The following is a 22,392-nucleotide window of genomic DNA, read 5'->3' as shown; positions in this document are numbered from 1 at the left end:
CAACTGGACCAAGCAAACAAATTTAGGTCAATATTCTAGGCGTGAATAGAATCTACAACGTGTTTTAGAGTAGCATTGGGCGATACGACGGAGAGTATCGATACTTCAGTATCGATACCCGAAGAACCAAAAGTATCGAGATACTCAAAATATCGGTCAAAAAGTATCGATACCAGAAGTATTGATACTATAGCTGAGATCATTTTTTGAATTTTTGATAAATACATTTACTCAGGGTGGCCACTTTACTGGAAAAACGGGAAAAGCGGGGAAAAGCCGGGAATTTTAAATCACCGGGAAAAGAATACGGGAAAATCGGGAAATTAGGCTTCACGCCGGGAAAATCATCCTCCTTCATGTCTGCCGCTTTATTTGTTCAACAGTTTCTGAGGAAATGTCAACATGAGACCCTGTTTTTTTATGTTTACCTAACTGGCATGATTCTGCCGGATAGGGGAAAGGTGGTTGTTGGTTTCAGTTAAAGTCGACAGCGGCTTCGCAGCAAGATCTGCGTCAAATAAAATCAGTCTTGATCAGGTGGATAAATTTACTGTTCCGTAACATATATTGTCAGATTTTAAAGAAGCCAAAAAGTTATCAGCGTCGCGGGAGGCGTATTGAAACTTCTTGTGAATAGTGTTCGACATCGCATCGGGGAGAATCCGGTCAAAAGTCAAATAGGACCGGAAACTTCGAGTCTCGATTTTATTTCGAACCGGACCGGAACGGAGCTACCCGGTTTGTACTTCCCGATTTTTGGTATGATTTTAACCACAAGCAGCAAAAAGCAGCAAAAAAATTTTTTCATTCTGTGTTGGACCTTTTGACTACTTGATTTTGTTGGGGAAAGACGCCACCTTGAAGAGCTATTTGTTAAATATTTCTCAGATTTTTTCTATATCAAAAACAAAAAGTAGCTAAAATATTTTTTTTTTTCAAATTGTTTATTCAGAGTGTCAGTTGAATTTATTTTACGGACCATGAGAAAATTTCTTATACATTACATTGACCCCAGCTCGAAAATTTTAAAGTCCCAGGATCGAAGTTTTTCGAAAAAAAAAAATTGTTTTGAAATAACAGATCTCAACGTTTCATGCATTTTGCAAAATGCATCTAGACAGTTTCATGTGCATTTTTTTCATTGGTCACTCTGAGGCTCTTCTTCCCAAAGTCCGCTTGAAGTTTTGCCTGAGGACATTTTTCTAGAAGACAAAAACTCTATGCCCCAACTCTTGAATTTATCCCACGCATTTCATTGGCATCCTGATACAGAAGCACTGCAAGCTCGAGAGAAGGTTGACAGAGAAAGATGTAGAAGAAAGCAAAAAAGCGCGAGAAGGCAAAGATTGTCAACGATTTGGAGATAAAGAGGGCGAAAATTGTGCAGCAGATCACCATGAAGGTACTTGCTAAAGTCGACAAACAGCTAAACACGATGAAGGAGGAATGTTTTTCATAGTTTTGTAACACTATTTTTGCAAGGCACAAATAAGCATGTGAAAATTGATTTTTTTCTCATATGTTTTAAAAATAAAACACCGGGAAATTTCACTAAATATCATCGGGAAAACCGGGAAAAAACCGGGAAATTGAAAATTGATATTGAGTGGCCACCCTGAATTTACTGAAAACCAGTATTCGATTCAGTGATTCGCGAAAATACAGCAAAACTATTTGCTGAACAGAAAACAGTAAATGAATGGTTGCTGGAATCCAGCAAAATAATTGATATGTCAAAAAATTTACGTCAAGCTGTCATTAGTAAAACGCGCCAAATCGCTGTGCAGCTGGTACGGGATCATCGCTAAGCTCCTGATAGCGAATATGGGACCATAGCTAAGTCCTTGTTGGGCTAGATGAACTTAAAAGTTGAAATGATAATCATACATCTCTAGTTCAACAGTAATTTGCCTATGATCCGATGGGCGGATGGAATCTGGTGCCTGACGAAAACATGGTTCCCTTGAATTAACTGGTTAACCAGCAAATTGATTTATGCTTTGCTGAATGAACAGCAAATTGTCATAGCTGACAACCAGCAAGTTGTATTATGTTTTACCGAACATGCAGCAAACGACCTGTCACTTTTATGCAATTGAGCATTACTGAATAATTAGCAAATTTCATTTTGCTGAACAGATTGCTGGAAGCACAGCACACCAAAAATCAGCAAAATTTTGGTGGTTTCCAGCAATGAAAATTTGATGTGCCGACTTTTTGTTGTTTTTCTGGTATCTATCCGCATTCTCTAGAGCAGCATGAATCAAATGACTTCACAAACAAATACATACAGGTAATGCAGAAATTCTGAGCTTTGGCAAACAAATGAATTAAACATCTTATATCTTCAAGATTTGTGTTCACTGGCCCAATGGGCTGTGAAGCTCCCGTCTTATTTGTATAAATTATTGACACACTTCCATATTAATTGATGAGGAAGTTGATGCGTAAAAAAGTTAGATATGTCAGCGAAAATAAGATAGTGAAGTCTACCGCTGAATTTTTCTAACTAATAAATATTGCATTTTTTTTTTTCACTTGTACTCTAACTTGTGTCGACGGAAAGCATGAGTTAGTTTCCGCTTGCAAATATTCGATCTGAACAGTGTAACCAGAAAACTTATATTTGTTTTTAAAATACAGTCAAATTTCGCTCGTTGGGCTATGTTTAGTTGGGCTACGTTTTAGTTGGGCTCCCGCTCGTTGGGCTATAGCCCAACTAAATCGAAACCAAACATCATTTCTGATAACGTTGCATTTCGTTTGAGGGGTTTGTGGATGCATTTTAACGCAGAAAGTAGAAATAATTGAAATAAAAACAAATGAAGCTTAGTATAAATGTAAACAAACAATATTTTAATCAATTGTCAGAGAAACAATATAAGTTTTGTGCCTTAATAATGCAACGTAGAGCTATGCCTATTCTTGAAAGTATTTGAGAACACGTTATTATTTAGCACTCCTTTTTGGCTTTAAATGTGTGGCTTAAGTAAAACAAATTTCGAATTTGGCCCTATGCTGCGTTTGGCTCAGATTTTGACAGTTCGTTTGGCTCATAACATTCTCTCTATCTATTTCTCCATCTAAAGCCTGGAGTACACTCTTTGTCTAATGATCAAATTTTTGACCTTCTGACATAATGGTCAAATTTATTTGACATTATGGTTGTTGTTTGCCCGTGTTTGCCTCATGTTAGAATTGGAGAGTGACAAATAATTATCTTCGACCAAATTTTTATCTGTCAAAAAGTGCCAAATATTTGACGCTTGGTCAAAGAGTGTAATACAGGCTTAAGTTTGCTAGTGCAAATAGACTTATGCGATACTTATACTGACAGTGGCAGCTTTTCAGTGGTTCCAGCTCGTATCAACTAGCTGGCATCTCCATCCGATTTGCTTTGCTTTATCGCAGCCAACATCGCAGCGGTTCTACGATGTGTGGGCTCCACTGACGCTGACAGACAGCATAACATAGCGTATCAAAAGTGGCGGTGATCTCGTGTACACATTAAGATGTTAGCCCTTGTAACATGTCAGCTAGCTGGTCCGTATGCATAAAAGAATATCGATACAAATATCGCGTTTTTCAGTATCGATACGGTCGAGTATCGGACGCTTGTGTATCGATCCAAAAAATCGAAATATCGTCTCAAAAGTATCGATATTTCCGATACCGATACAATATCGCCCATTGCTATTTTAGAGGTTACTTCTGATGGAAATCTGACTGACGCCGGTACACTGGCAGTGTTGGCAGAAAAAATGATTTGCAACATAAATTTCGACATACTCAACTTTGAACAGCTCTAGTATTTTTTGGCACACCCTAGCTCTTTAGTGTCTTTGGCCAAGTTGTTAGGCATCAAAAAACCTACCATTTGAAGTCATGAAACCTATGGTTTGAGCTATTTTGAGCTCTTTAGAATGGAAAATGCCAAAAAGTTGTTTTTTCCATACAAATTTCCATATAAATTTGGAATGCAATGCGCCAAGCGGAGACAAAAACAAACGACTTCCAATAAATTCAGGATTGTTTGGGGCCCCAAATAGAACAAAAAAACTTGGTTCTAGCTTTCTGCTATCAAGTTTCGTTTTTTCCATATAACGATTCCCCACCCTAATGTATACCGCCAAAGTGAAGGAAAGCAAGGACAACGAAACTCACTGACAGAGCAAATCGTCAGCAAAGTCCAGCTCAAGATCACAGCCATTGTAATTGTTTTCGCAAACACTATAAAGATATACTTGCATCCTGAGCACTTTTCTCAAGGTCACTTTCCTCAGCTGTATTTACCCCACTGACAGTTTCTGAATGATAACGAGGAAAAAGAGGACGCGATGGGGTAAGAAGAGCATCTTTCAGTTTTCCGTTTTTGACCTCTGAAACTTGTCTTTCTGTACGGGTGAAAGAAAACCCGTACAGAAAGGCAAGTAGCATCCCATGTTACGGAGTGTTTGAAACTAGCAGCCAACGTCAAACCTGAAGTTGTCGAGCTAGTTCTTAATGAGAAAGATTAAAATACACTCAATTACGTGTCTTTCAGAAGTGGCTTAAGCGAACGATTTAATGACAAAGCACTGTCTCGCGACTCATGACCCGAACATGTTCGGTTCCGGCAATTTGAAGTCACCGTGCAAAAAACATGCCGAGAATTGTCAGTTCATCCCCCGGAAACAGCAACTCTACCAACCATGAATTTAACAAGTATGGTAGCACCGGACTGCATGGACGCACGCAATGATGCATGCTCCCTTGAACCCCATAACAGGCATCTTTGTCAACTTTATGCGACGAATTCAGTGAATTCGGATTAACAACAGATCTCCTATTCACCTCTCATTGCTTACATTACTCTGCAACCGGGCTGCTCTATGGTCCCGATCCTATGGGTACCAACACCGACGAGTTCATTGTTATCGTCGAGTAACGGTTTCTTCATCCGGATTGGCTTCAAATAGTGAGTTAGCACCCTGGAAGGAGCGTCAAACGTAGCTATGATTATTCTAGACTGCAAGTTGAAACGTTGACACAACTGGTTGGTGTTGTCTGGGCCTAGGCAGCGAAATAAGGACTACGATTGGAAATTTGGGACATGAAACTGCAAATCTGCATTGGGGACATGAACGCTAAGGTAGGATTGGAGGATTGGACCAGTAATCGGGTCGGATAGCCTGCAGGCAGTGTCTAATAATAACGGCCATCAGTGCATCACAAATGTCCCAAATACTCTGCCGTCAAATGCGAAGCAGCTCGTGGGGTACTACCAGGCGGCATTCGTGGGTGCCCGCGCCACCACGGATCCGATATTCGCGGTTCGGCAGGATATGCAGAAATGCCGCGAATACAACGTGCCCATGCAACGGCACCCACGCTTCCTGTACATGCCTACAGGGTTCCGTCACATTAGGTGACATACTTAGAACCCGGAAAGGAGCTGGTTTCCTACCGCATTCTTTCTACGTTGGTACAGCCTTAAGCTGTGTTAGACTTACTTTAGTTAGAGCTTGCTTACAGTTGCGGCCAAGTCTTCCGCTCGGCTTGGGTGGTGAAAACCGCCACTCGTAAGCACAATTAATTAAACAAGAGCCCGCGGTTCGGTACTTGATGGGCCGGTAACTCGTCGGCGCATCGCGAGGGGTGAGTTATCGGTGATTGTTTACAAACACGACGGATTGGCAGAGCGTACGGCTCACCGCTTTCGGTAGAATTAGATTAAGTGGGGTTAAACCCACGAATTAAGGTACTAAAACAGAGAGAGGCCGAGAAAGGCCATTAGAGTAATACGGATAGGCAGTAATTTCGCGAGGGGAAAATTGTACGGCAGTACGTTCTTATGTAAAACATTAATCAATCTAAACATTAAACAGATTTCAAATAAGTTAATTCAACGTCGAGATAAACCTATTTTTGTATTGTAGGGGAATTGGGGCAAATCGACATATTGCTGACATTTTACGCAGATCAGACACCTACCATTCGATTTCTGAGACTTTTTTACTCAATATAAGATATAATTTGACTACCATTAATGCTCAGACATACTCGATATTATTTTGCTTTGTAAAATATACTAAAACCATGCCAAAACCGGTTTCGTAGAATCACCGTTTTGAGCTCAGTTTCTGTCCGATTTAAGATCTGTTTTTTTTTAAAGATGAGAAAGAAGATGTTAATATGTGGACAAACTCTTGGAATTTTGATATTTGCTCTTAAAACAAAATGGCGTCGAAAAACATCAAAAATTTTCGATTTCTCAAAAATTCAAAATGGCGCTATTGTTGCCCTTTAAGTTGAAATATGTTCAATCTCGGAATAATTTACTTTCGCATCTAACTTCATCAAAAATCATGTCGAACAAGACACAGATTGCGTCGTATGACACCGTACGGTACGCACTCGCAACTCTCAGGTACATAATCCTGTAGTTACTTTCCAGTTTACCGCGGTAACTGTTCGTACCTAGCGCTCTGGACCACACTGGCCCACCATACCTAAGTATGAACGAAACCACGCTGGCAAGAACTCTTCGCTTGCTGCCATAAACCACTGAGCTATTGGACATCATACGAGATAGTGCTGCAATAGCCGATGAGGCCCTCTTACACGCATAGTCGACGTGACTTCCGAACATGAGCTCATCGTCAACCATAACCCAAAAGAGCTTCAGAGATTGCTTTGAGGTGATGGTGCAATCTCCGACTCTGACCACCGCCTGTTGCTCCGATTTACGGTTGTTCACAACCGTGACCTTCGTCTTATGATGCGCTAGCTCCAGTTTCCTGGAGCGCATCCGGTCCTTGACCTTACGTATACAGTACGCGGCCGTCAACTCGACCTCCTCGATCGACTCGCCGAAAACCTCCAGCGTTATGTCGTCTGCAAAGTCTGCGATCACAACCCCTACAGGGAACTTGAGTTTCAACACCCCGCCATACATGACATTCCACAACACCGGACCCAGGATATAACGTTGCGGAACTCCTGCGGTGATGGTCTCTCGTGCCTGATTTGTATTATTGCCCTGGAAAGTGTCATTAGAAGAGAGGGGAATAATACGAGTGGCACGATTCCAAAGGTCGGTTCAACTGTTTGGCTTCACCGACGATATCGACATTGTGGCTTGGACCTTTGTGAAGATGGCGGACTAAAGGCCGAAGCCGAACGGATTGAGCTGGTCCTCAATGCATTGAATACGAAGTACATTAAAGAAAGGGGTCCACGCGGAGACAATGCTAACCTCGAGTTCAAATTGGTGGTGATGAAATCGAGATGGTCGACGAGTTCGTGTATCTGAGCTCACTGGTAACTGCCGACAACGATACCAGCAGGCAAATTCATTGGCGTATTGTGGCAGGAAATCGGGCATACTGTGGCATACCGCAGGACGCTCCGATCGACTAGAATTTGTCGCCGCACCAAGTTAACCATTTACAAGACGCTGATCAGACTGGTAGTCCTCTACTTGTATGAGACATGGGATATGCTTGTGGAGGACCATCACGCCCTTGCGGTCTTCGAAGGTGTTGCGTACCATCTTCGGTGGACTACAGATGAAGAACGGAACGTAGAGGAGGTAAATGAACCACGAACTGCAGGTGCTACTTGGGAAGCCATTTATCGTCCACACCGCTAATATTGGCAGGTTGCGGTGGGCTAGGCATGTCGTAAGGATGACGGACGACACCCACGACTTGGGAGTGGATAAGTTGTGATTGTCATTCACATTGCAATTCAAAAAGAAGATACTGACTGTTATTATTGTATTTGCCAAAAGATGATGGAGTTTTTACGCACATTTGAGGAGGGTTCACATGTGACCACCTCCAATGACCTTTTCCCCATCCGCATTAAATTTCATGTAAATCGCTGTAGACCAGATGGAATTAATAAATGAAAAAATAAATAAAATAAATACCCCCTCCCCCCGTCCTCATTTTTCCCTTGTTCCCTTTGATGACTCGCATTACTCCCTCATCCTTCAACGCCAATTCGAAGTGTTCTTTTCAACGCCTGGCCACCAGCGTTGGTCGTAATCAGTATTCTCTCCCTACCATTATGCATGAAAGGAATTGACATGATCCAGTTCCGATTCCATTAATCGCTCAATAGAAGTTCATCGTTTCGTTCCTAATGAACCAATTCTCCGGTTTCGCGAGTACGCGATCTTAATGTTCACGTTTCTTACGGTGGTGGAGCCTCATTTAGGCAGCTATAATCTCTCGGTATTTTTCCTACATCTGACAAAACCGCACATCGAAGACGTCTGAAAAGTGCTTGGCCGAAGCGAAGTTTCCTAACATCGAAGCGCTGAGTGAAAGCGTTCCCTACTAATAATAAAGTGAAAAAGCCCTCCATCCGACTTGTGTAATAATATCTCCGATGACGTTCTTCATGTCGTGTTGTGGGCATTCCCCATACTTTTTCTCATGGAACTCGTAGCGCTTCTCTTTCACGTTGTCGGTTTTATCGTTTGTCGGCGCAGCTGTTTTTCTGAAGAATCCGATCTTTATTCTAATAACGCATAAACGGTCATTAAAGGCCTCCCATTCTATCTCTATTCTGAGCTAAATTTAGGATTGATTACTTAATATTTTGGCTATTTGTGGTCGCCCAATTTGTAATCCATTTCGTCGTTCTGAAATTAACTTGCAATCATTTTCATTTGAGGCTATTTCTGGGCTTTAAAAGCATGTTTTCGCCTTTTTTAACTCAATTTGAGATCATTTTTGTGTTTGACCTTTGAAAGCGTTTTTCCTTCTGCTGCTTCCTAAACCCAAGCCCCAAAAAATGTCATTTTTCACTCAATTTGGAATTGTTTATTTTTTGCGATCTCTCTGGTCTTTGGAATCATGTTATTTCTATTCTGAACCAAATCTATGACCAATTAATTCTCCGGTCTGTAGAATCATTTTACCACCCAAAGATATTAACCCTTGAAAGATAATCATATTTTGATGTACGTAAAAGAATAATCATGGATCCAAATGACTCACGACTTTAGAATAATTGAAAATGCATTTTTTTTTTCATGAATTATTGGCAACAAACACCAAAATGTGATTTCAATATCTCTTTATTTAGGCCGTCACAAACTTCATTTTAATTTTAAGTTTCTACGTGTAAAAAGCTCTAACTTTTCGAACAGTTTAAGAAAAGAAAAGAAAAAAGAAATAATAGAATAATAGAAAAGAAAAAAGAAATAATAGAATAAATGGGCTCAATTTTTGGAAATAATTCATGACTTTAATTGTCATCGTTCAGCTCTCAAAATTATCCAGTGATAAGCGAATTATGACACTACGCACACAAGCAATTCGTTTACTGCCAGACAGCACCAGATGATAAATGTCAATCATTCACTGTTTTACAAAGTTTATACAAATCTGAATGTCATTCCATCCGCTTTATCCGAAATATGTTAAAATAAATCAAATCGAAAAATACATTTCGACTTGCTACCTATCAATGAAAATCCAATCAAAATATTCAAATCTCGATACAGTAATATGTCGCACTCGACCGGAAGTTCGTGCACTGCTGGAATGGCCGTTTGTGAAAAGATATATTTGTCACGGTCAGCCCCCGCATCAATCTCCATCGCGCCGTATATAACCGATACTCAATAACCGTGTCTGTTTTCTACGCAGAGTATTCAAATCGTTCACACGAATTGTCAAAATATGCTCCCTTCATCACCAGCGGCAGCGCGCTCCAATCACACGTAGAAAATTCATGAAATGGGAGTTAGCAAACGCCTGAAGGCATTATTGCATCGGGGACACGACCACCACGAGGACCTCCTGCGCTCGCCCGATCTTAAGTGATGTGAAAAATGTGATATAGTAATTTTCGCCGCACCTCACACCATCACAAAGCCTTACAGAACCATTTGGCACGCAAATTACCATCTCATCATTATCCTCACCGGCATCCTGCGTCCTGCTTTCCGAGGCGCGTTAACAAAGTGGCGTCAACCGGGGGGAAATGTAACAGCAAGCTGGCATCCGTACTTGGAACGAACGCGCGCGCAGAGATGTATTCTCAGCTCATGAATACTTGATTAGTCGAGGGAATTGACGTTTCCGAATGTGTCAGTCGCAGTTGGCATCAACACGTGCTTGGTCGGTCGGATGGTTGATCGCAAACATGTAGGTAGGAAGGTGTAGGAATAAAATGGAGCAACATTTCGTAAGTTTTGGTAGAGAACAGTAGAAGGCACGCAGCCGGCCATGAAAATTTCTATCACCATCATGCACACCATTCGCATCTTTACAGGATCCGGCATCCCACAGGAAGGCAGGAAGTGGAACGATGTGCAATTATTTATTGCTTTTTAATAGATATTAATTAATGGCTTCTAAACCAGTCAGCCGACTGCCAGACTCAGTAGGGTATAAATGACTGAGCGAGGGTCCTAATTGTTAGGGTTCGCAGGTACCTACTGAGTTCCATAAAGCGAGTATTTTACAGCAGCCAGTTTCGTTGATCTTTTATAATTTAGGGGTTTTCCTTTTGTGTTAACCTACGTTATAGGACATACTTCAGTAATAGGTTTGTGTTTCGATTTTCAAAGCCGCAATTCATTGAACAAAAAAGGGAAACTCAAACTCAATTGAATGAGAGTCCTTATTAAGTTGCGGTTTTGCAAGCTTGCGCACACTCACGCACGTTATATAAGCAGAATAAAACCACGCCTTCGCAAAGACCAATAGTTGGGAAAATTAACTGCCGATCGACGTGGCGGGTTTTACGCTGTTTAGTCAGAAACATTTGATGGATTTCTAATGGAGTTGGTGAATGGTTGTTTTGCTCTAGCCTAGGGTAAGAAGTAAGAACCAGAATGGTTTTATTAGCGTCAGTTGGTTAATCTATCAGCATTTGGGCTCGTTTTTTTTGTGTGGTGAAACTTTTTCCACCTCGCAGCTTTAAACAACTACCAAAAGACTTTTGCAGTCTGGTGAATATGTGTAACCTTTATTCTTAATTTTAAAAAAGAAAGTTGAAATCAAAATACAAGTTTTACCAACAGCACAGTCTAAACCAAAGTTTACAGTGCATTGACCATCTAAAACTATTAAAACTAATCAAAGCTTTATTTCGACTATTGAAAAAAAAAACATAAAAATAAAACCTGGTAGGCACTACAGAAAAACATGAATTGTAATTGACATGACATAGCATTAACAGGTTGAAAATTTTCGAACTCATCTGAACGCTAATAAACAGAAACTCGGGAAAATTCATCCGGACTTTGAGAAAAATATGTTGGGAAACTGTGGATAAAATGCCCAGCCGGGGCAAGACGCACCATAACAATATCTACTCACTCACTTTTTCATAGTAATTCAGAAGTTGATCGATTCTATTTAACGTTATTAACACGTGTAGTTCATGTAAACTTTCTAAATTGCATAAATCCCACAAAAATCGAAATATTTGTTTTGAGTCCTATTTCTTGCATTTCATACAACTGTTTTCGTGAGGCATTACGCCACCAAAATACAACACCACGTACCTGGAAACTGCTCTTCCTATGAACAATAGTGTTGGTATTACCTGATCGAATAATTATTCGAATTATTTGAACGATTTTCGTCAAACAAGTTCGGACGGGGCGAAATGTGCCATGAGAAGCACGAATTCACAAAACAAAACGCTTGCAGTGCAAACAATATCACTCCAATTTCTGTTATTGTATACTATATACAACATTTTCGAGTTTTGTTAGCATTTATGTCCAAAGTCTATGTTTATAATACATATAGAGTCGCGCAAAGTTGAAACCAAAGGGACCAATTTAACGTCAAACAAGGGTACTAATCGAGCAATGTAAATGAACAAAGTGATAATGTTAGGGGTGGATAAAAAGTGTTGTAATTAAGCGTGTTATAACATATGAGCAATTCCCGCTGAGACCGGCCCATTATTTACATGATGGTATTGAAAACAATTCAAGTTATGTTTTTTTGGAAGCCCATGTTGAACAAGTAAAGAAACTGCATTTGTTTGATCAAATTGTTGGACCCTCCATTAACTGGAAATCAATACTTTTTTAAAATTTTTCGTTTTTCTTCAAAACTTGGCTCACCAAAATTGCTCTAACTCTTCAATTTCCTCATGAAATTACCTAAACCCTCACATCATCAGAATGAAAAAAACCCTCACATCATTAGAATGAAAAAAGTTGGGATGGGATGGTTGCAAATTATAAAATGGGTGGTCGCCATATTGGATTTGGCCGTCATATTGTTTCCTTTCAGAAAAAATCATTTTTCAATATTAGCCCACTTACCTACCTTAAATTTTATTATTCCATTCGAAAGATCATGCTTTTTTACATAAAATATGTTAAAATTAAAGATGTATGTTGTCTAAAACAAAAATAATATTAAAATTACCAAAACACGTCCGACTCGACCGTTCGTAATTCGCTAAATCTTACCTCACTAAAAATGCTGATATAAGTTATATTCTTCATAGAATATTTCCAATCAACCTATCATTAGAGAAGGTATGAAAAAGATATTCATATTATTATTATTACATATGTTGTAGTTCTCAATTTGACACAAACACGTACTCTAGCGCTGATGGCGAAATACAAGACGCAGCGCGAACAAGGCATCAGATGGTGCTAGTGTTATTAGCGTAATGTACTGATATCCGTCGAACGATGATTTTATTGCAAACTTGTTCGAAGTATTCGCCCTGACGGAATTAAATCATGTCCTTCACACACATTGAACTGTCCGTAAGCGAATACTAGGGAGAACTACCAAAATGGTTGCTATCACATTCACCCTTGAAGAAATTCCTATCCTCTGCACTCATAGAGTAAACAAATTGAAGGTAGCAGCACCGTAACTCCATCAGAGCGAATTATGTCTGTTAAGACCCAAACACAATAAATACGTTTGCGTTGCGTTGACGTTAATTTGACAGAAAATGTATGAGCTAACCACAGACGAACAGACGTGCCACTCGATGACGATTTCATCGACCAGGAAAATAACGGTTATTTTGAAGTTTTGCTTAGTGGGCAATAATGCCGCTAGTGTCGCTATAAGCAAGCGTGCACATTCATTAGCAAAGACATAACCCATCAGTAATGCAGGGTGGCCACTCAAAACCCGAAATTAAATTCCCAGTTTTCTCCCGGTTTTTCCCGGTTCGTTCAAATATTTTTCCTGGTTAATTGTACTTTTGAATTCTGTAGTTTTCCATGCAGTTAAGGAATAAAAAAGCGTGACGTCTTGACGTGTTCAGCCTTATTGTAATCAAGAGATATAGTCGCAAAAAATCGAAAAATGCGACGGATGTCACCTTTCCGAGAGGAGTTGTCTACAAGTATCTTATAAACAACGCATATAATACTCATTACCGAGGAATTCTAGGCCAAATTAAGTTTGAAGGAATCGTATTTACCTCAACCAGATAAGATTCAATATATAAAAGAGTAATATATAAAAGAGTATTTTCATAACACTTTAAACACGTTACTTCAGCAGCTCACGCATCTCCTCATCAATATCATTTTCGTGTCCTCCTCCGGCAACCTGTACTGTATCGTACACCAAGCACTGCGCTACAAGTCTGTCTTTTTCCAAATTCATGACTACGCATGCCTTGTTCACGGAGAAACCTCGCTCCAACGTGGCATTGCCATGCGATAGAATCAGAATCTTCTTAATAAACACAGTAAAGTTAGGAAGTTTCTTGCCTGAAGCAGCTGTCAGATCTCTACAAAAAGTATCAAGGTAGGAAGTCAGCAATGTCTTCGTCGAATGCATACTCAATAGTTGTGAGTATTCTTGGCGACATCTATAGGCGACATATGCTCTAGGCAAAATTCGAGCCTGCTACTTCCGGGGAGCTTACCTTCGTCAAGTTAGCTTCCAAGAGGAAGATGAATAAAAACAAAAACTGTTTTATGCACTGTAAGATATGTCAGCCATCTTTTCCGGGTCACAGGACTAGTCCTCTTTTTGGTTAAGTATTCGAGGAAACTTTCTTAAGAAATTTTGGTCTTGTGATCGCCATGAGATGGCTGACGAAAAATGGGTTTGTATGGCACAATCCCGATCAGGAAGACAAAACAAAAATGTACCAGAAGCTGTTAGTTTGTTACGAGAAAAACATATAAGGTTGTGTTTTCAATTTGATCCCGTTAGGTGTTAAAATAACAGAAATTATAACAATGATTCTACTAGTATCAAACCCATATCAAACTTTTGTTACCAGCGTATCAGCTTTCTAACAACATATGATAGCGTATAGAACAGTATAACAACCGTTGTTAGAAACATAAAGTTTTGATAGAGGCAAAAATTTCGTTAGACTTTTTCCAGAACAAGTTCATTTCACGATTTGTTATGATAACTCATTCTGATTCTATTTAGTTATCATAAGCATACGGGAAAATACAAAACCGTATCACAATGTTATTTCTATCTCCTGTTGATAGAATGTTGTAATTTTTCTGTTATGCTCTTCTGATCAGGATCCCACCCCCACTGGCACAGTGCAAATCGGTTTTCCCGGTTCCAAACGATTCCAGGTTTTTTCCCGGTTCTCCCGGTTTTCCCGGTTGGGTGGCCACCCTGGTAATGCCGCTTGTGTTGATTAAGGCAAGCGTGCACACCCATTAGCAAAGACGAAAATCGTTTTACGAAAATAAGTTAGTAGGCAATAAGCTGGTGGCGTATGAGTGTAACGGTTCGAATAAGGACGAAGATTTTTCAGGATTTTTGTTCGAAGAGGCACGTCTGTTTGTCTGTGAGCTAACTCAAATTGCAGCAAACGCAGCCGCAACCACATCCCTGTCACGAACGTCATCCCCATACATTTCGCTTGAAGCCGTTTTTCTCTGGCTCTCTGGCTCGATTATACGTCAAAAGGCTGTCAGTGCTTGCGAAACAGGCGATTAAACACCGTCCATGCGAGATCAACTATTGCTGCAAGTGGGGTGAAGAAATTCAGAAAGTAAAAAACGATTGTTTTGTTTTTAACATTTTATGGATTTTGTGCAGGACATAAATGGTCACGTTCGAACATGTTTCAACACGTTCCGGATAGCCCTACATTCAATATAGTTAGAAGCACGCAAAAAATCCGTACAGTAACACATGCGGCACAATGAACGGAGCTTATGACCATATTTCCAACAGTATCGCCATCATCATCGGCGGCGGCTTCAGGAAACTGTTGCCATGACATCGGTCTGGCCGCAACGTATCCATAGATTCACCGAATCTCTTTAACCTCACTTTTCTGACAGTTAGTGGTAACTTTGTTTACGTTTTTGAATTTTTACTTTTTTCTAATGGATCAATTCGGGTTATTCGCGTTGGAAGAGATTTTGAAGGCTGTTCGCACCTACGTGAACACTCATATATAATTGTCAAAATGTGCGTGATGACAAAAGCAAAAATATTTCCTTCCTTCTTTTTCGCATGCAAAAACCAAACAAATATCAGCAACACCGTCAACGCGAATAGCGCGTGTAGTGGAAATGCTGCTCAATTTTTAATTGTTCTTAGTGTACTGGCACCTCAAGCACAACATTTACAGTTCATTTTGATCACAATTGAAATGATCTGCTGTAATTAAGAGGAACAGAACTGCATCACCCGAAGGTAAACAAAGTGTGAATAGCGGCAGTAAGTGCCAACGTGAGTTAATCCAACATTTCGTCCAGTCAAATTTATTTAAATTACTACTCTGAATTCTGTTCAAAAAAATCAGATTACTTCTTTTAGAAATTTCGAATGTTCCATTGAATGAAAAAAATGTCCAATTAACAAATTTCACACTAGGTAGCAGCGAACCTTGCCAAGCTAAGACCAAATAAGTTCTGTTTGTCAATGTATATTTAGTTTATTTTTTATTTACATCTGTAAACTCTTAATATTGTGTCAATAAAATAATTGTTACCTTAATATTACCGAACACCCAGCAGTTCTTACTGATAGTACAGTTCCAGGTTCATTCCATCATGTATTTCATCTAGAAAAGAAATTCAAAACAATTCAAAAAATAATCTACACCTTACTGGCTATTGATTCTTACAATCAGACAATTTAATGTTATCCTTGAAGATGGTATACCACTTTTTCAGCACGATTTTGTCGTATCGGGTTCCCGTCTGGGCGGCAATCAGCTTCTTCAGATCTCCAATCGTGTCATCCGGATTACACTTGACGCGAACCTGAGAAGCATAAGCTCATGTTACGAAATCCAATCAACGAACTAGAATCGAACCGATTTACCTTTTTACCAAGCCGATCGTTACAGGTTATTTCCAGCATTTTACTAGGATAAAGATACGACAAGACAACGAATTTTTGCAATAACTTTTGTAAACGTTCCGGTGCAGTCTTTCGGTCAGCTGAAATGTTTTGAGAAAAGAAACGTCAACAAACGACGCTGAAAAAATTCGCTGTCAAGTCAGCAGTCAGAGTCGTAATCAGGCGTTAAAATGCTTTAGTTTGTTTTCCCAGGTGACGTTATTCGTAATAAATACTTACATTAAAATAAATCGTGTATCTCTTTTTAATATGTAAATAATACTATTTGTTGGGGATCGAAAAATTGCTAAACTATGAATTTAATATTTATTTCCATTGAATTTTTATTTAAACAGTATCACAAGGCGATTTTAATTTAAGAGTTTGCTCTGTTGGAGGGGCAAGACAGTCAGTACCTTGCACCAAATACATATCTCGCCAAACATGTGAAGAGGGCCCATGTGCCATATGTAAACAAGCCACAATTTTATGTTTTTTAAAAGACCAAAGACTGGAATACCATTCAGAAATAATATCTATCCTACGCACTTAAAGGTTACTGCCGAATCTTACTAACTTATTGCCGAGAACAGCACTACTGAGTGCTTGGTTAAAAAAAAATGACAGCTGTCACATATTTTTCGTCAATCTCGGTTCACCTGAAATTTCGTTACAAAATATCCAATATCCGAAATATCGGTATAGTGATCGCTCGGTGATTGTTTGTGCCGGAATTTCAGTTAGGATGAACCGAGATTTAAGAAAAATATCCAATGGGCTTTCGATGGTGCCGTTTTAGAAAATATATTACCGATATTCGGCAGTAAATTTTAAGTGTGTATATTCAATTAGAATGACAAAATCCATAAAATACTCATGCAGTCTTCGTAGAAATAAGTTGACTTTCGCGTAAATTTCAAAATCCGCGTAAAAAAACTTATACAGCTTTCCACGAGCAGTAATGGAGGACAGTGCACGCAGCCCATTTTGACGTTTTCTGTAGTCGGGTAATTTTCAATCGCAGTAACGGAATGAAAAATTTAAAAATATTGCATTTTTTTATTTTGCAATTACCCCTCATGGAAAGCTGGATTTACTAAAGGTTTTTATTCATTTCTGCTTAAGTGTTTCGAAAAAAACACAATAGCAGTGTAATTCCCTCATGCGAATCGAGCCTAATATGAAATGAAAATATAGATAGGTTAGGCTAAATCAGTGAATATTCAGTAACTGGATTAAGTAACTTCATCGGACACTGTAAATAAGCGATTTGAACCCGAAAGACCAATAAAACCATATCGCGTGAAACGACATTGCTGAAAAATCCGCTCAAAAAAAACCGCGTAAATTCCGTAATCCACCTACAAAAAAAACTTAGTGTATTACAGAAAAGTCGTTGATTTGATACTTTTTCGCAGGTATATCGGTATTGTTAAACTTTTCTGATGGATTGTTGTAAAAAAATTCCGAACGCTAGACTTACGGACTTACAGACGTAACACTGGAACATAGCTTCATCACCACAAAAAAACGATCAGTTCAAAATTTCCAATCGAATAACAGTCATCGCGCGATAACGCCACCTGTGGCGCTGTCATGCAATCTAAAACACATTTTGTAATTCCGAATTCGACACATGCACGTACGCTAGCGCTGATGTCGAAATACAAGACGAAGCGCGAACACGACAGCAGATGGTGCTAGTGTTACTAACGTAAAGTACTGGTATCATCCAAACGATGATGTTATTGAAAATTTGTTCAAAGTTTTATGTCTGTTAGTCTGTGGCTAGACCAAACGACTTGTTTTTTTTTTAGTGTATAAATAAAAAATCATACAGAAGTATATTTTCACATACATACATTTATTTTATGAAATATATCTTAACTTCCATTGACAAAAGCTAATAATATTAACAATGCGTTGATGTCATTTAAATGCAACATTATTATAATCACACTGTCTTGCCCCTTGAACAGTACACCAAAATTTTTGGCCACACCTTGCATTTTACACACCGCTAACCGGTGAGCACACAAAGCTGTCACAATGACGTTCCGTGTGCTGATACGTCACTGCAAACTGCTGGAAAACTGCAATAATTACACATCAACAGCTCGTTCCTCGTTCGTTTGCTTCCACGCACGGCTCAAGCATCGAACATCAGAAGGAAAACCGTCGTCTTGCAAAGCAAGGGTTTAGCTGGGAAGGTGAAAGTTTCCGCGGTACATTCTGCCTGCGGATTTTTGTCCCGTTTATTAGGGTGTGATTGTCCAGAATTCTCCCTGAATCGGTCGCTGTGGCAGGCAGTCAACGAAGGTGAGTTTAATCGAGATAGAAAAACAATGAGTTATGGTGCTAATTTTAATTCCTTTCCCGGGACGTTACCTCTTATACTATTGGTTGAACGCGACACGACACAAAAAATCTTTTCCGAAAAAAAATGTTAATGTGAAGATTGTGAGACAAAACCTGATTCGACGTCATCGGCTGGGAAGTGTGCGTGTGGAATCCTAGGAAAAACAGGAATCATGGCATTGATGAACCAATGTATGGAGAAAACCGAAGTCGTCGCAGACCAGGTAAGACAGGTGGTGGGTGCATGTTCAATTAGGATTATGATAACACGATAGATGAAAATCGTTCGTATGCAGCCAGACTCGGACAGAAGCCAACAAAACATAAGTTTCAGTGATGCCAAACTTGTAGCTGAGCGAACAGCGATCGTCAGGTTTAAGGGGTAGCAAACGTGCATTTTGGAACGAATTCGGCATTGTAATCGCAATTTTGTTCGGTAGTTTAGCCAAGAAAACACGTAGCAGTAGCAAAATCAGCTGTGTTTGTGTAAAATTTGCGTTGCATTCTTCCCATATCATTCTTGCGTATTGACGTTAAGCGCAGGGGCTAAGTCGATAGGTCGACTTCAAACGAACGAAAATTGGTTTTTTTATCTCGTTCAACTTAAACCCGAATTGATCGTACACATGTATCTGTTTGTATATTCTCCAAATCATTGCTGATAACAACCGTATCATTTTTTTGTCTTGTCATCGCCTAGGGAACCCCTTCCTCAGTGGTATCAAGCGCTTCGTTTCATGCTGAGACGTTCGTGATGTTAATTTGTAAACGCAGATTGAACGCGCAAGCTAACATTGTGTTTCTAGCTACTGGCAGCAATTATCACAGTATAAGCATGTGTGGTAGCTGGACATTGATTGCTTTCAAGCAGATCAAATAAAGTTACATTTTATCAGTGATGATTAATGTGGATTTGATTAATATACCAAAGTTATTCAAGCAATTATTGTACAAAATGTAGATAATCGTACACAATTTCATTTATTCTCTTACTGTTGCAAATCTTTGGTTTAAAAAAAATCTAAACAAAGAATAATGCACTTTCTGCCAAAATGCAAACGATTTTACCCATAATATTCAATGTTGAGTGTGCTTGTGATATATTAAACTAAGATTCATTTAGGATAGAATCTTTTAGTATTTATTTAGTATTTAGTATTTTAGCAATTTTGGCGTCATAATAAACATCACAATGACTTGGTGTAAGGCACACGAAAACAGTTTTTTACCTGTTATTGATTTTATAGCAAAGAAAAGCAAAAAATCCATTAATCCTCTCTTTCAAGGGATGACCATGAAAATGTAACAAATGGCGCTACTAGTGACTTTTTAAACACGACAGGTTATTCGTGGTCTCCGTGGTTCTGTGGTTAGCGATGTCGGTCGGCTAGCTCTCTCACACGGTTGTGATATCGGGTTCGATTCCCGATCAGGTCGAGGATCTTTTCTAGCTAGAAATTTTCTCGACTCAGCACTGGGGCACGGTGTATCGTTTCGTTGTACTTATCCTACAACATACAAAATGTGCCAAAAACAATATCGATAACGAATTCTCTCAACTAATCTAGTTGATCGAGACCGCATTAGCCCCCAGGCTAGCGTGCGATATTGAAGGTTATTCTTTTTACGTAAATTTTAAAATATATGAGATAAGGGACAATGAACTACATTAAAGATTGTTGATGTAATCATTATCTGTAACAAAATTACAATGTAATACCTACTGTACAATCTCTCTTATTAACAGGTCATTCGTACAGGAAAACACGTACTGCCTCATGTCGCCCGGCTTTGCCTGATAGCCACTTTCTTAGAGGATGGCATTCGCATGTGGGTCCAGTGGAACGAACAACGCGAATACATGGACATGAGCTGGGGCTGCGGCAAGGGCCTAGCCACCTTGTTCGTGCTGATCAATCTTATCGGCCAGATCGGTGGCTGTGTTATGGTTCTGGGCCGGCTGAAGGTGGCGATCGCTTGTGGTGTTTTGTTCTTCATTGTAGTGCTGCAGGTTTGTAGTTCGTACCGTCAAGCCCTTCACGGGTGTCCTTTGATGTTTTTTTGATGTTTTTCTCTCTTTAGACCGTAGCGTACTCCATTCTGTGGGATATCCAGTTTCTGCTGCGCAACCTTGCGCTCATCGGTGCCCTGCTGCTGGTTCTAGCGGAATCCCGAGGTGAAGCACGCAGCCTTTTTGCAGGCGTACCGTCACTGGGCGAGAACAAACCGAAAAACTTCATGCAACTTGCTGGCCGAATACTTTTAGCGTTCATGTTTATCACGCTGATACGTTTTGAGTTGAGCTTCCTGCAGATTCTGCAAGACATTCTTGGTTCAATTCTGATGGTCTTGGTAACGGTTGGCTACAAAACGAAACTGTCTGCTCTGATTCTTGTGCTACTGTTAACGTTGCTGAATTTGTATCACAATGCCTGGTGGACCATTCCGGCCTACAAACCACTGCGGGACTTCCTGAAGTACGACTTCTTCCAGACGCTATCGGTCATCGGTGGCCTGTTAATGATCGTTACACTCGGCCCGGGTGGAGTTTCGATGGATGAGGCTAAAAAGAAGTGGTAAAACATTAGAAACCATGCCGTTGATAATTTCGTTTGTTTCGGTCGTGGACAGAAAAAATAACTATGATGCGATAGGTTTTTTTAATTATAAAACGTTTTAAAAAAATTGTTCAACTCGCCACACGGTGGCGCTTGGTGAACGGACGGGAGGATCCTGTGAGGAGCCTCACCATCATCCTTATCAGGGACTACTTCGGAAGACATATTGACATATACACACGTACATAGACACCTATTCAGGCAAGGGACATCCATCGACATGTGATAATTGTGAGCTAACAAGAAGCAACAGGAGAACAATGAAAGGGAAGCGCCTCCACCAACAATAACTCAACCGAGATCAACAGCCAGAGAAAGAGTGAGAAAGCGTTCGAGCAGCATTTGGCTTCAGCGAAAAACTATTTCTCAAAACTACTTTCTGTGCATTTTTCGTCTGTTTTTTGATTTTTTTGTGTTGTAAAATATTTGTGTTGATAAAGGAAATGAGAAAACATAACACTGAACTTATTGTCATTGATAACAGTAGAAGACACAAAACAAATGAACTGCTGATGGCAGAGTATGAAAGGGTGAACTGGCATGAAGTAACTACATTTAGGTGAACAAAACTATATCCATGCAACAACTAACACTTAAGAAGAAAAAAGGGTAAACAAGTATATTAACTAAATAAACCACAACTGATTAGTTTTTTAACTACAAAAGAAGATTTCTGGTTTAATTTTTTCTGCTTACCATTGTTCCAATCGAATTTCAAGAATATTTCTACTCAAGCTCACGTACTAAGCAAAACCTTCGAAACAAAAAAAAAAAACAATTTATGCTGTCCTGCAACTTCTTGCTAATTATCATAAGTTATAAGAGCTGTGTCAACAAAAAAAAAACACATGGCCTGAAATATTACTACTGGATATTACATTGGCATCTGACGTTCCAAGTACCTATAATCTATCTACACTTCGTCGTAGAAATATATATTTACCTTCGAATGGGTTCATCACAATAAAGATAATTGTAAACCTTCCTGGCCACTACTTCGAAAGAACAAGAATAATAAAAAATATTTTAAGTAAAACCCTGCAGTAAACATTCTAGATTTCACATTTTAAGAAGACATTTTGCTACACCCCAATCACTCAAGATTCTGCGAGGCATCAACTTCTCTCAGC

At 39.5% G+C, this 22,392-nt stretch overlaps 2 protein-coding genes and 1 long non-coding RNA gene across 4 annotated transcripts in view; 2 read left to right on the top strand and 1 right to left on the bottom strand.

Annotated features, from left to right (window-relative positions):
* The window catches only part of LOC129718161 (ubiquitin-like protein 5), a 46,676-nt gene extending 30,246 nt beyond the window's left edge, over window positions 1-16,430 (bottom strand). Inside the window, exons 1-5 of one of the 2 annotated variants that reach the window (XR_008726815.1) lie at window positions 16,269-16,430; window positions 16,069-16,207; window positions 15,934-16,005; window positions 12,443-12,496; window positions 12,297-12,371 (exon numbers count right to left, since the gene is read on the bottom strand). Coding sequence is in view for 1 of the 2 variants with exons in the window: in XM_055668617.1 (XP_055524592.1) it covers window positions 15,962-16,005; window positions 16,069-16,207; window positions 16,269-16,307 (222 nt within the window). In the remaining variant the exon portion in view is untranslated. Of the gene's footprint in view, window positions 1-12,296; window positions 12,372-12,442; window positions 12,497-15,851; window positions 16,006-16,068; window positions 16,208-16,268 lie in introns of those variants that run through there. The other variant, XM_055668617.1, reaches the window with a different exon arrangement.
* LOC129718162 (uncharacterized) lies at window positions 14,832-15,948 on the top strand. The gene is made up of 2 exons (XR_008726816.1): window positions 14,832-14,965; window positions 15,030-15,948. It is a non-coding gene; the product is annotated as an uncharacterized LOC129718162 (long non-coding RNA).
* A 1,935-nt stretch (window positions 16,431-18,365) lies between the features above and the next one.
* LOC129724949 (surfeit locus protein 4 homolog) lies at window positions 18,366-22,242 on the top strand. The gene is made up of 4 exons (XM_055680244.1): window positions 18,366-18,605; window positions 18,744-18,868; window positions 20,392-20,655; window positions 20,727-22,242. Exons 2-4 carry the CDS (start codon window positions 18,818-18,820, stop codon window positions 21,222-21,224), a joined length of 813 nt encoding a protein of 270 aa, XP_055536219.1. The 5' UTR covers window positions 18,366-18,605; window positions 18,744-18,817; the 3' UTR covers window positions 21,225-22,242.
* Window positions 22,243-22,392: the final 150 nt, after the last annotated feature.

The sequence above is a fragment of the Wyeomyia smithii genome, chromosome 1 (genome assembly GCF_029784165.1).
Source record: "Wyeomyia smithii strain HCP4-BCI-WySm-NY-G18 chromosome 1, ASM2978416v1, whole genome shotgun sequence".
NCBI classification, from domain to species: domain Eukaryota; kingdom Metazoa; phylum Arthropoda; class Insecta; order Diptera; family Culicidae; genus Wyeomyia; species Wyeomyia smithii.
Note: the sequence above shows the minus strand (reverse complement) of the source record. Positions and strands in the feature narration are given on the sequence as shown.

Coding starts and splice junctions, on each gene's coding strand:
- LOC129724949 (XM_055680244.1), top strand. CDS start 18,818: ATGGCATTGATGAACCAATGTATGGAGAAAACCGAAGTCGTCGCAGAC. Junction 18,869..20,391: donor CCGAAGTCGTCGCAGACCAG/GTAAGACAGGTG, acceptor TCTTATTAACAG/GTCATTCGTACAGGAAAACA. Junction 20,656..20,726: donor TCTTCATTGTAGTGCTGCAG/GTTTGTAGTTCG, acceptor TTCTCTCTTTAG/ACCGTAGCGTACTCCATTCT.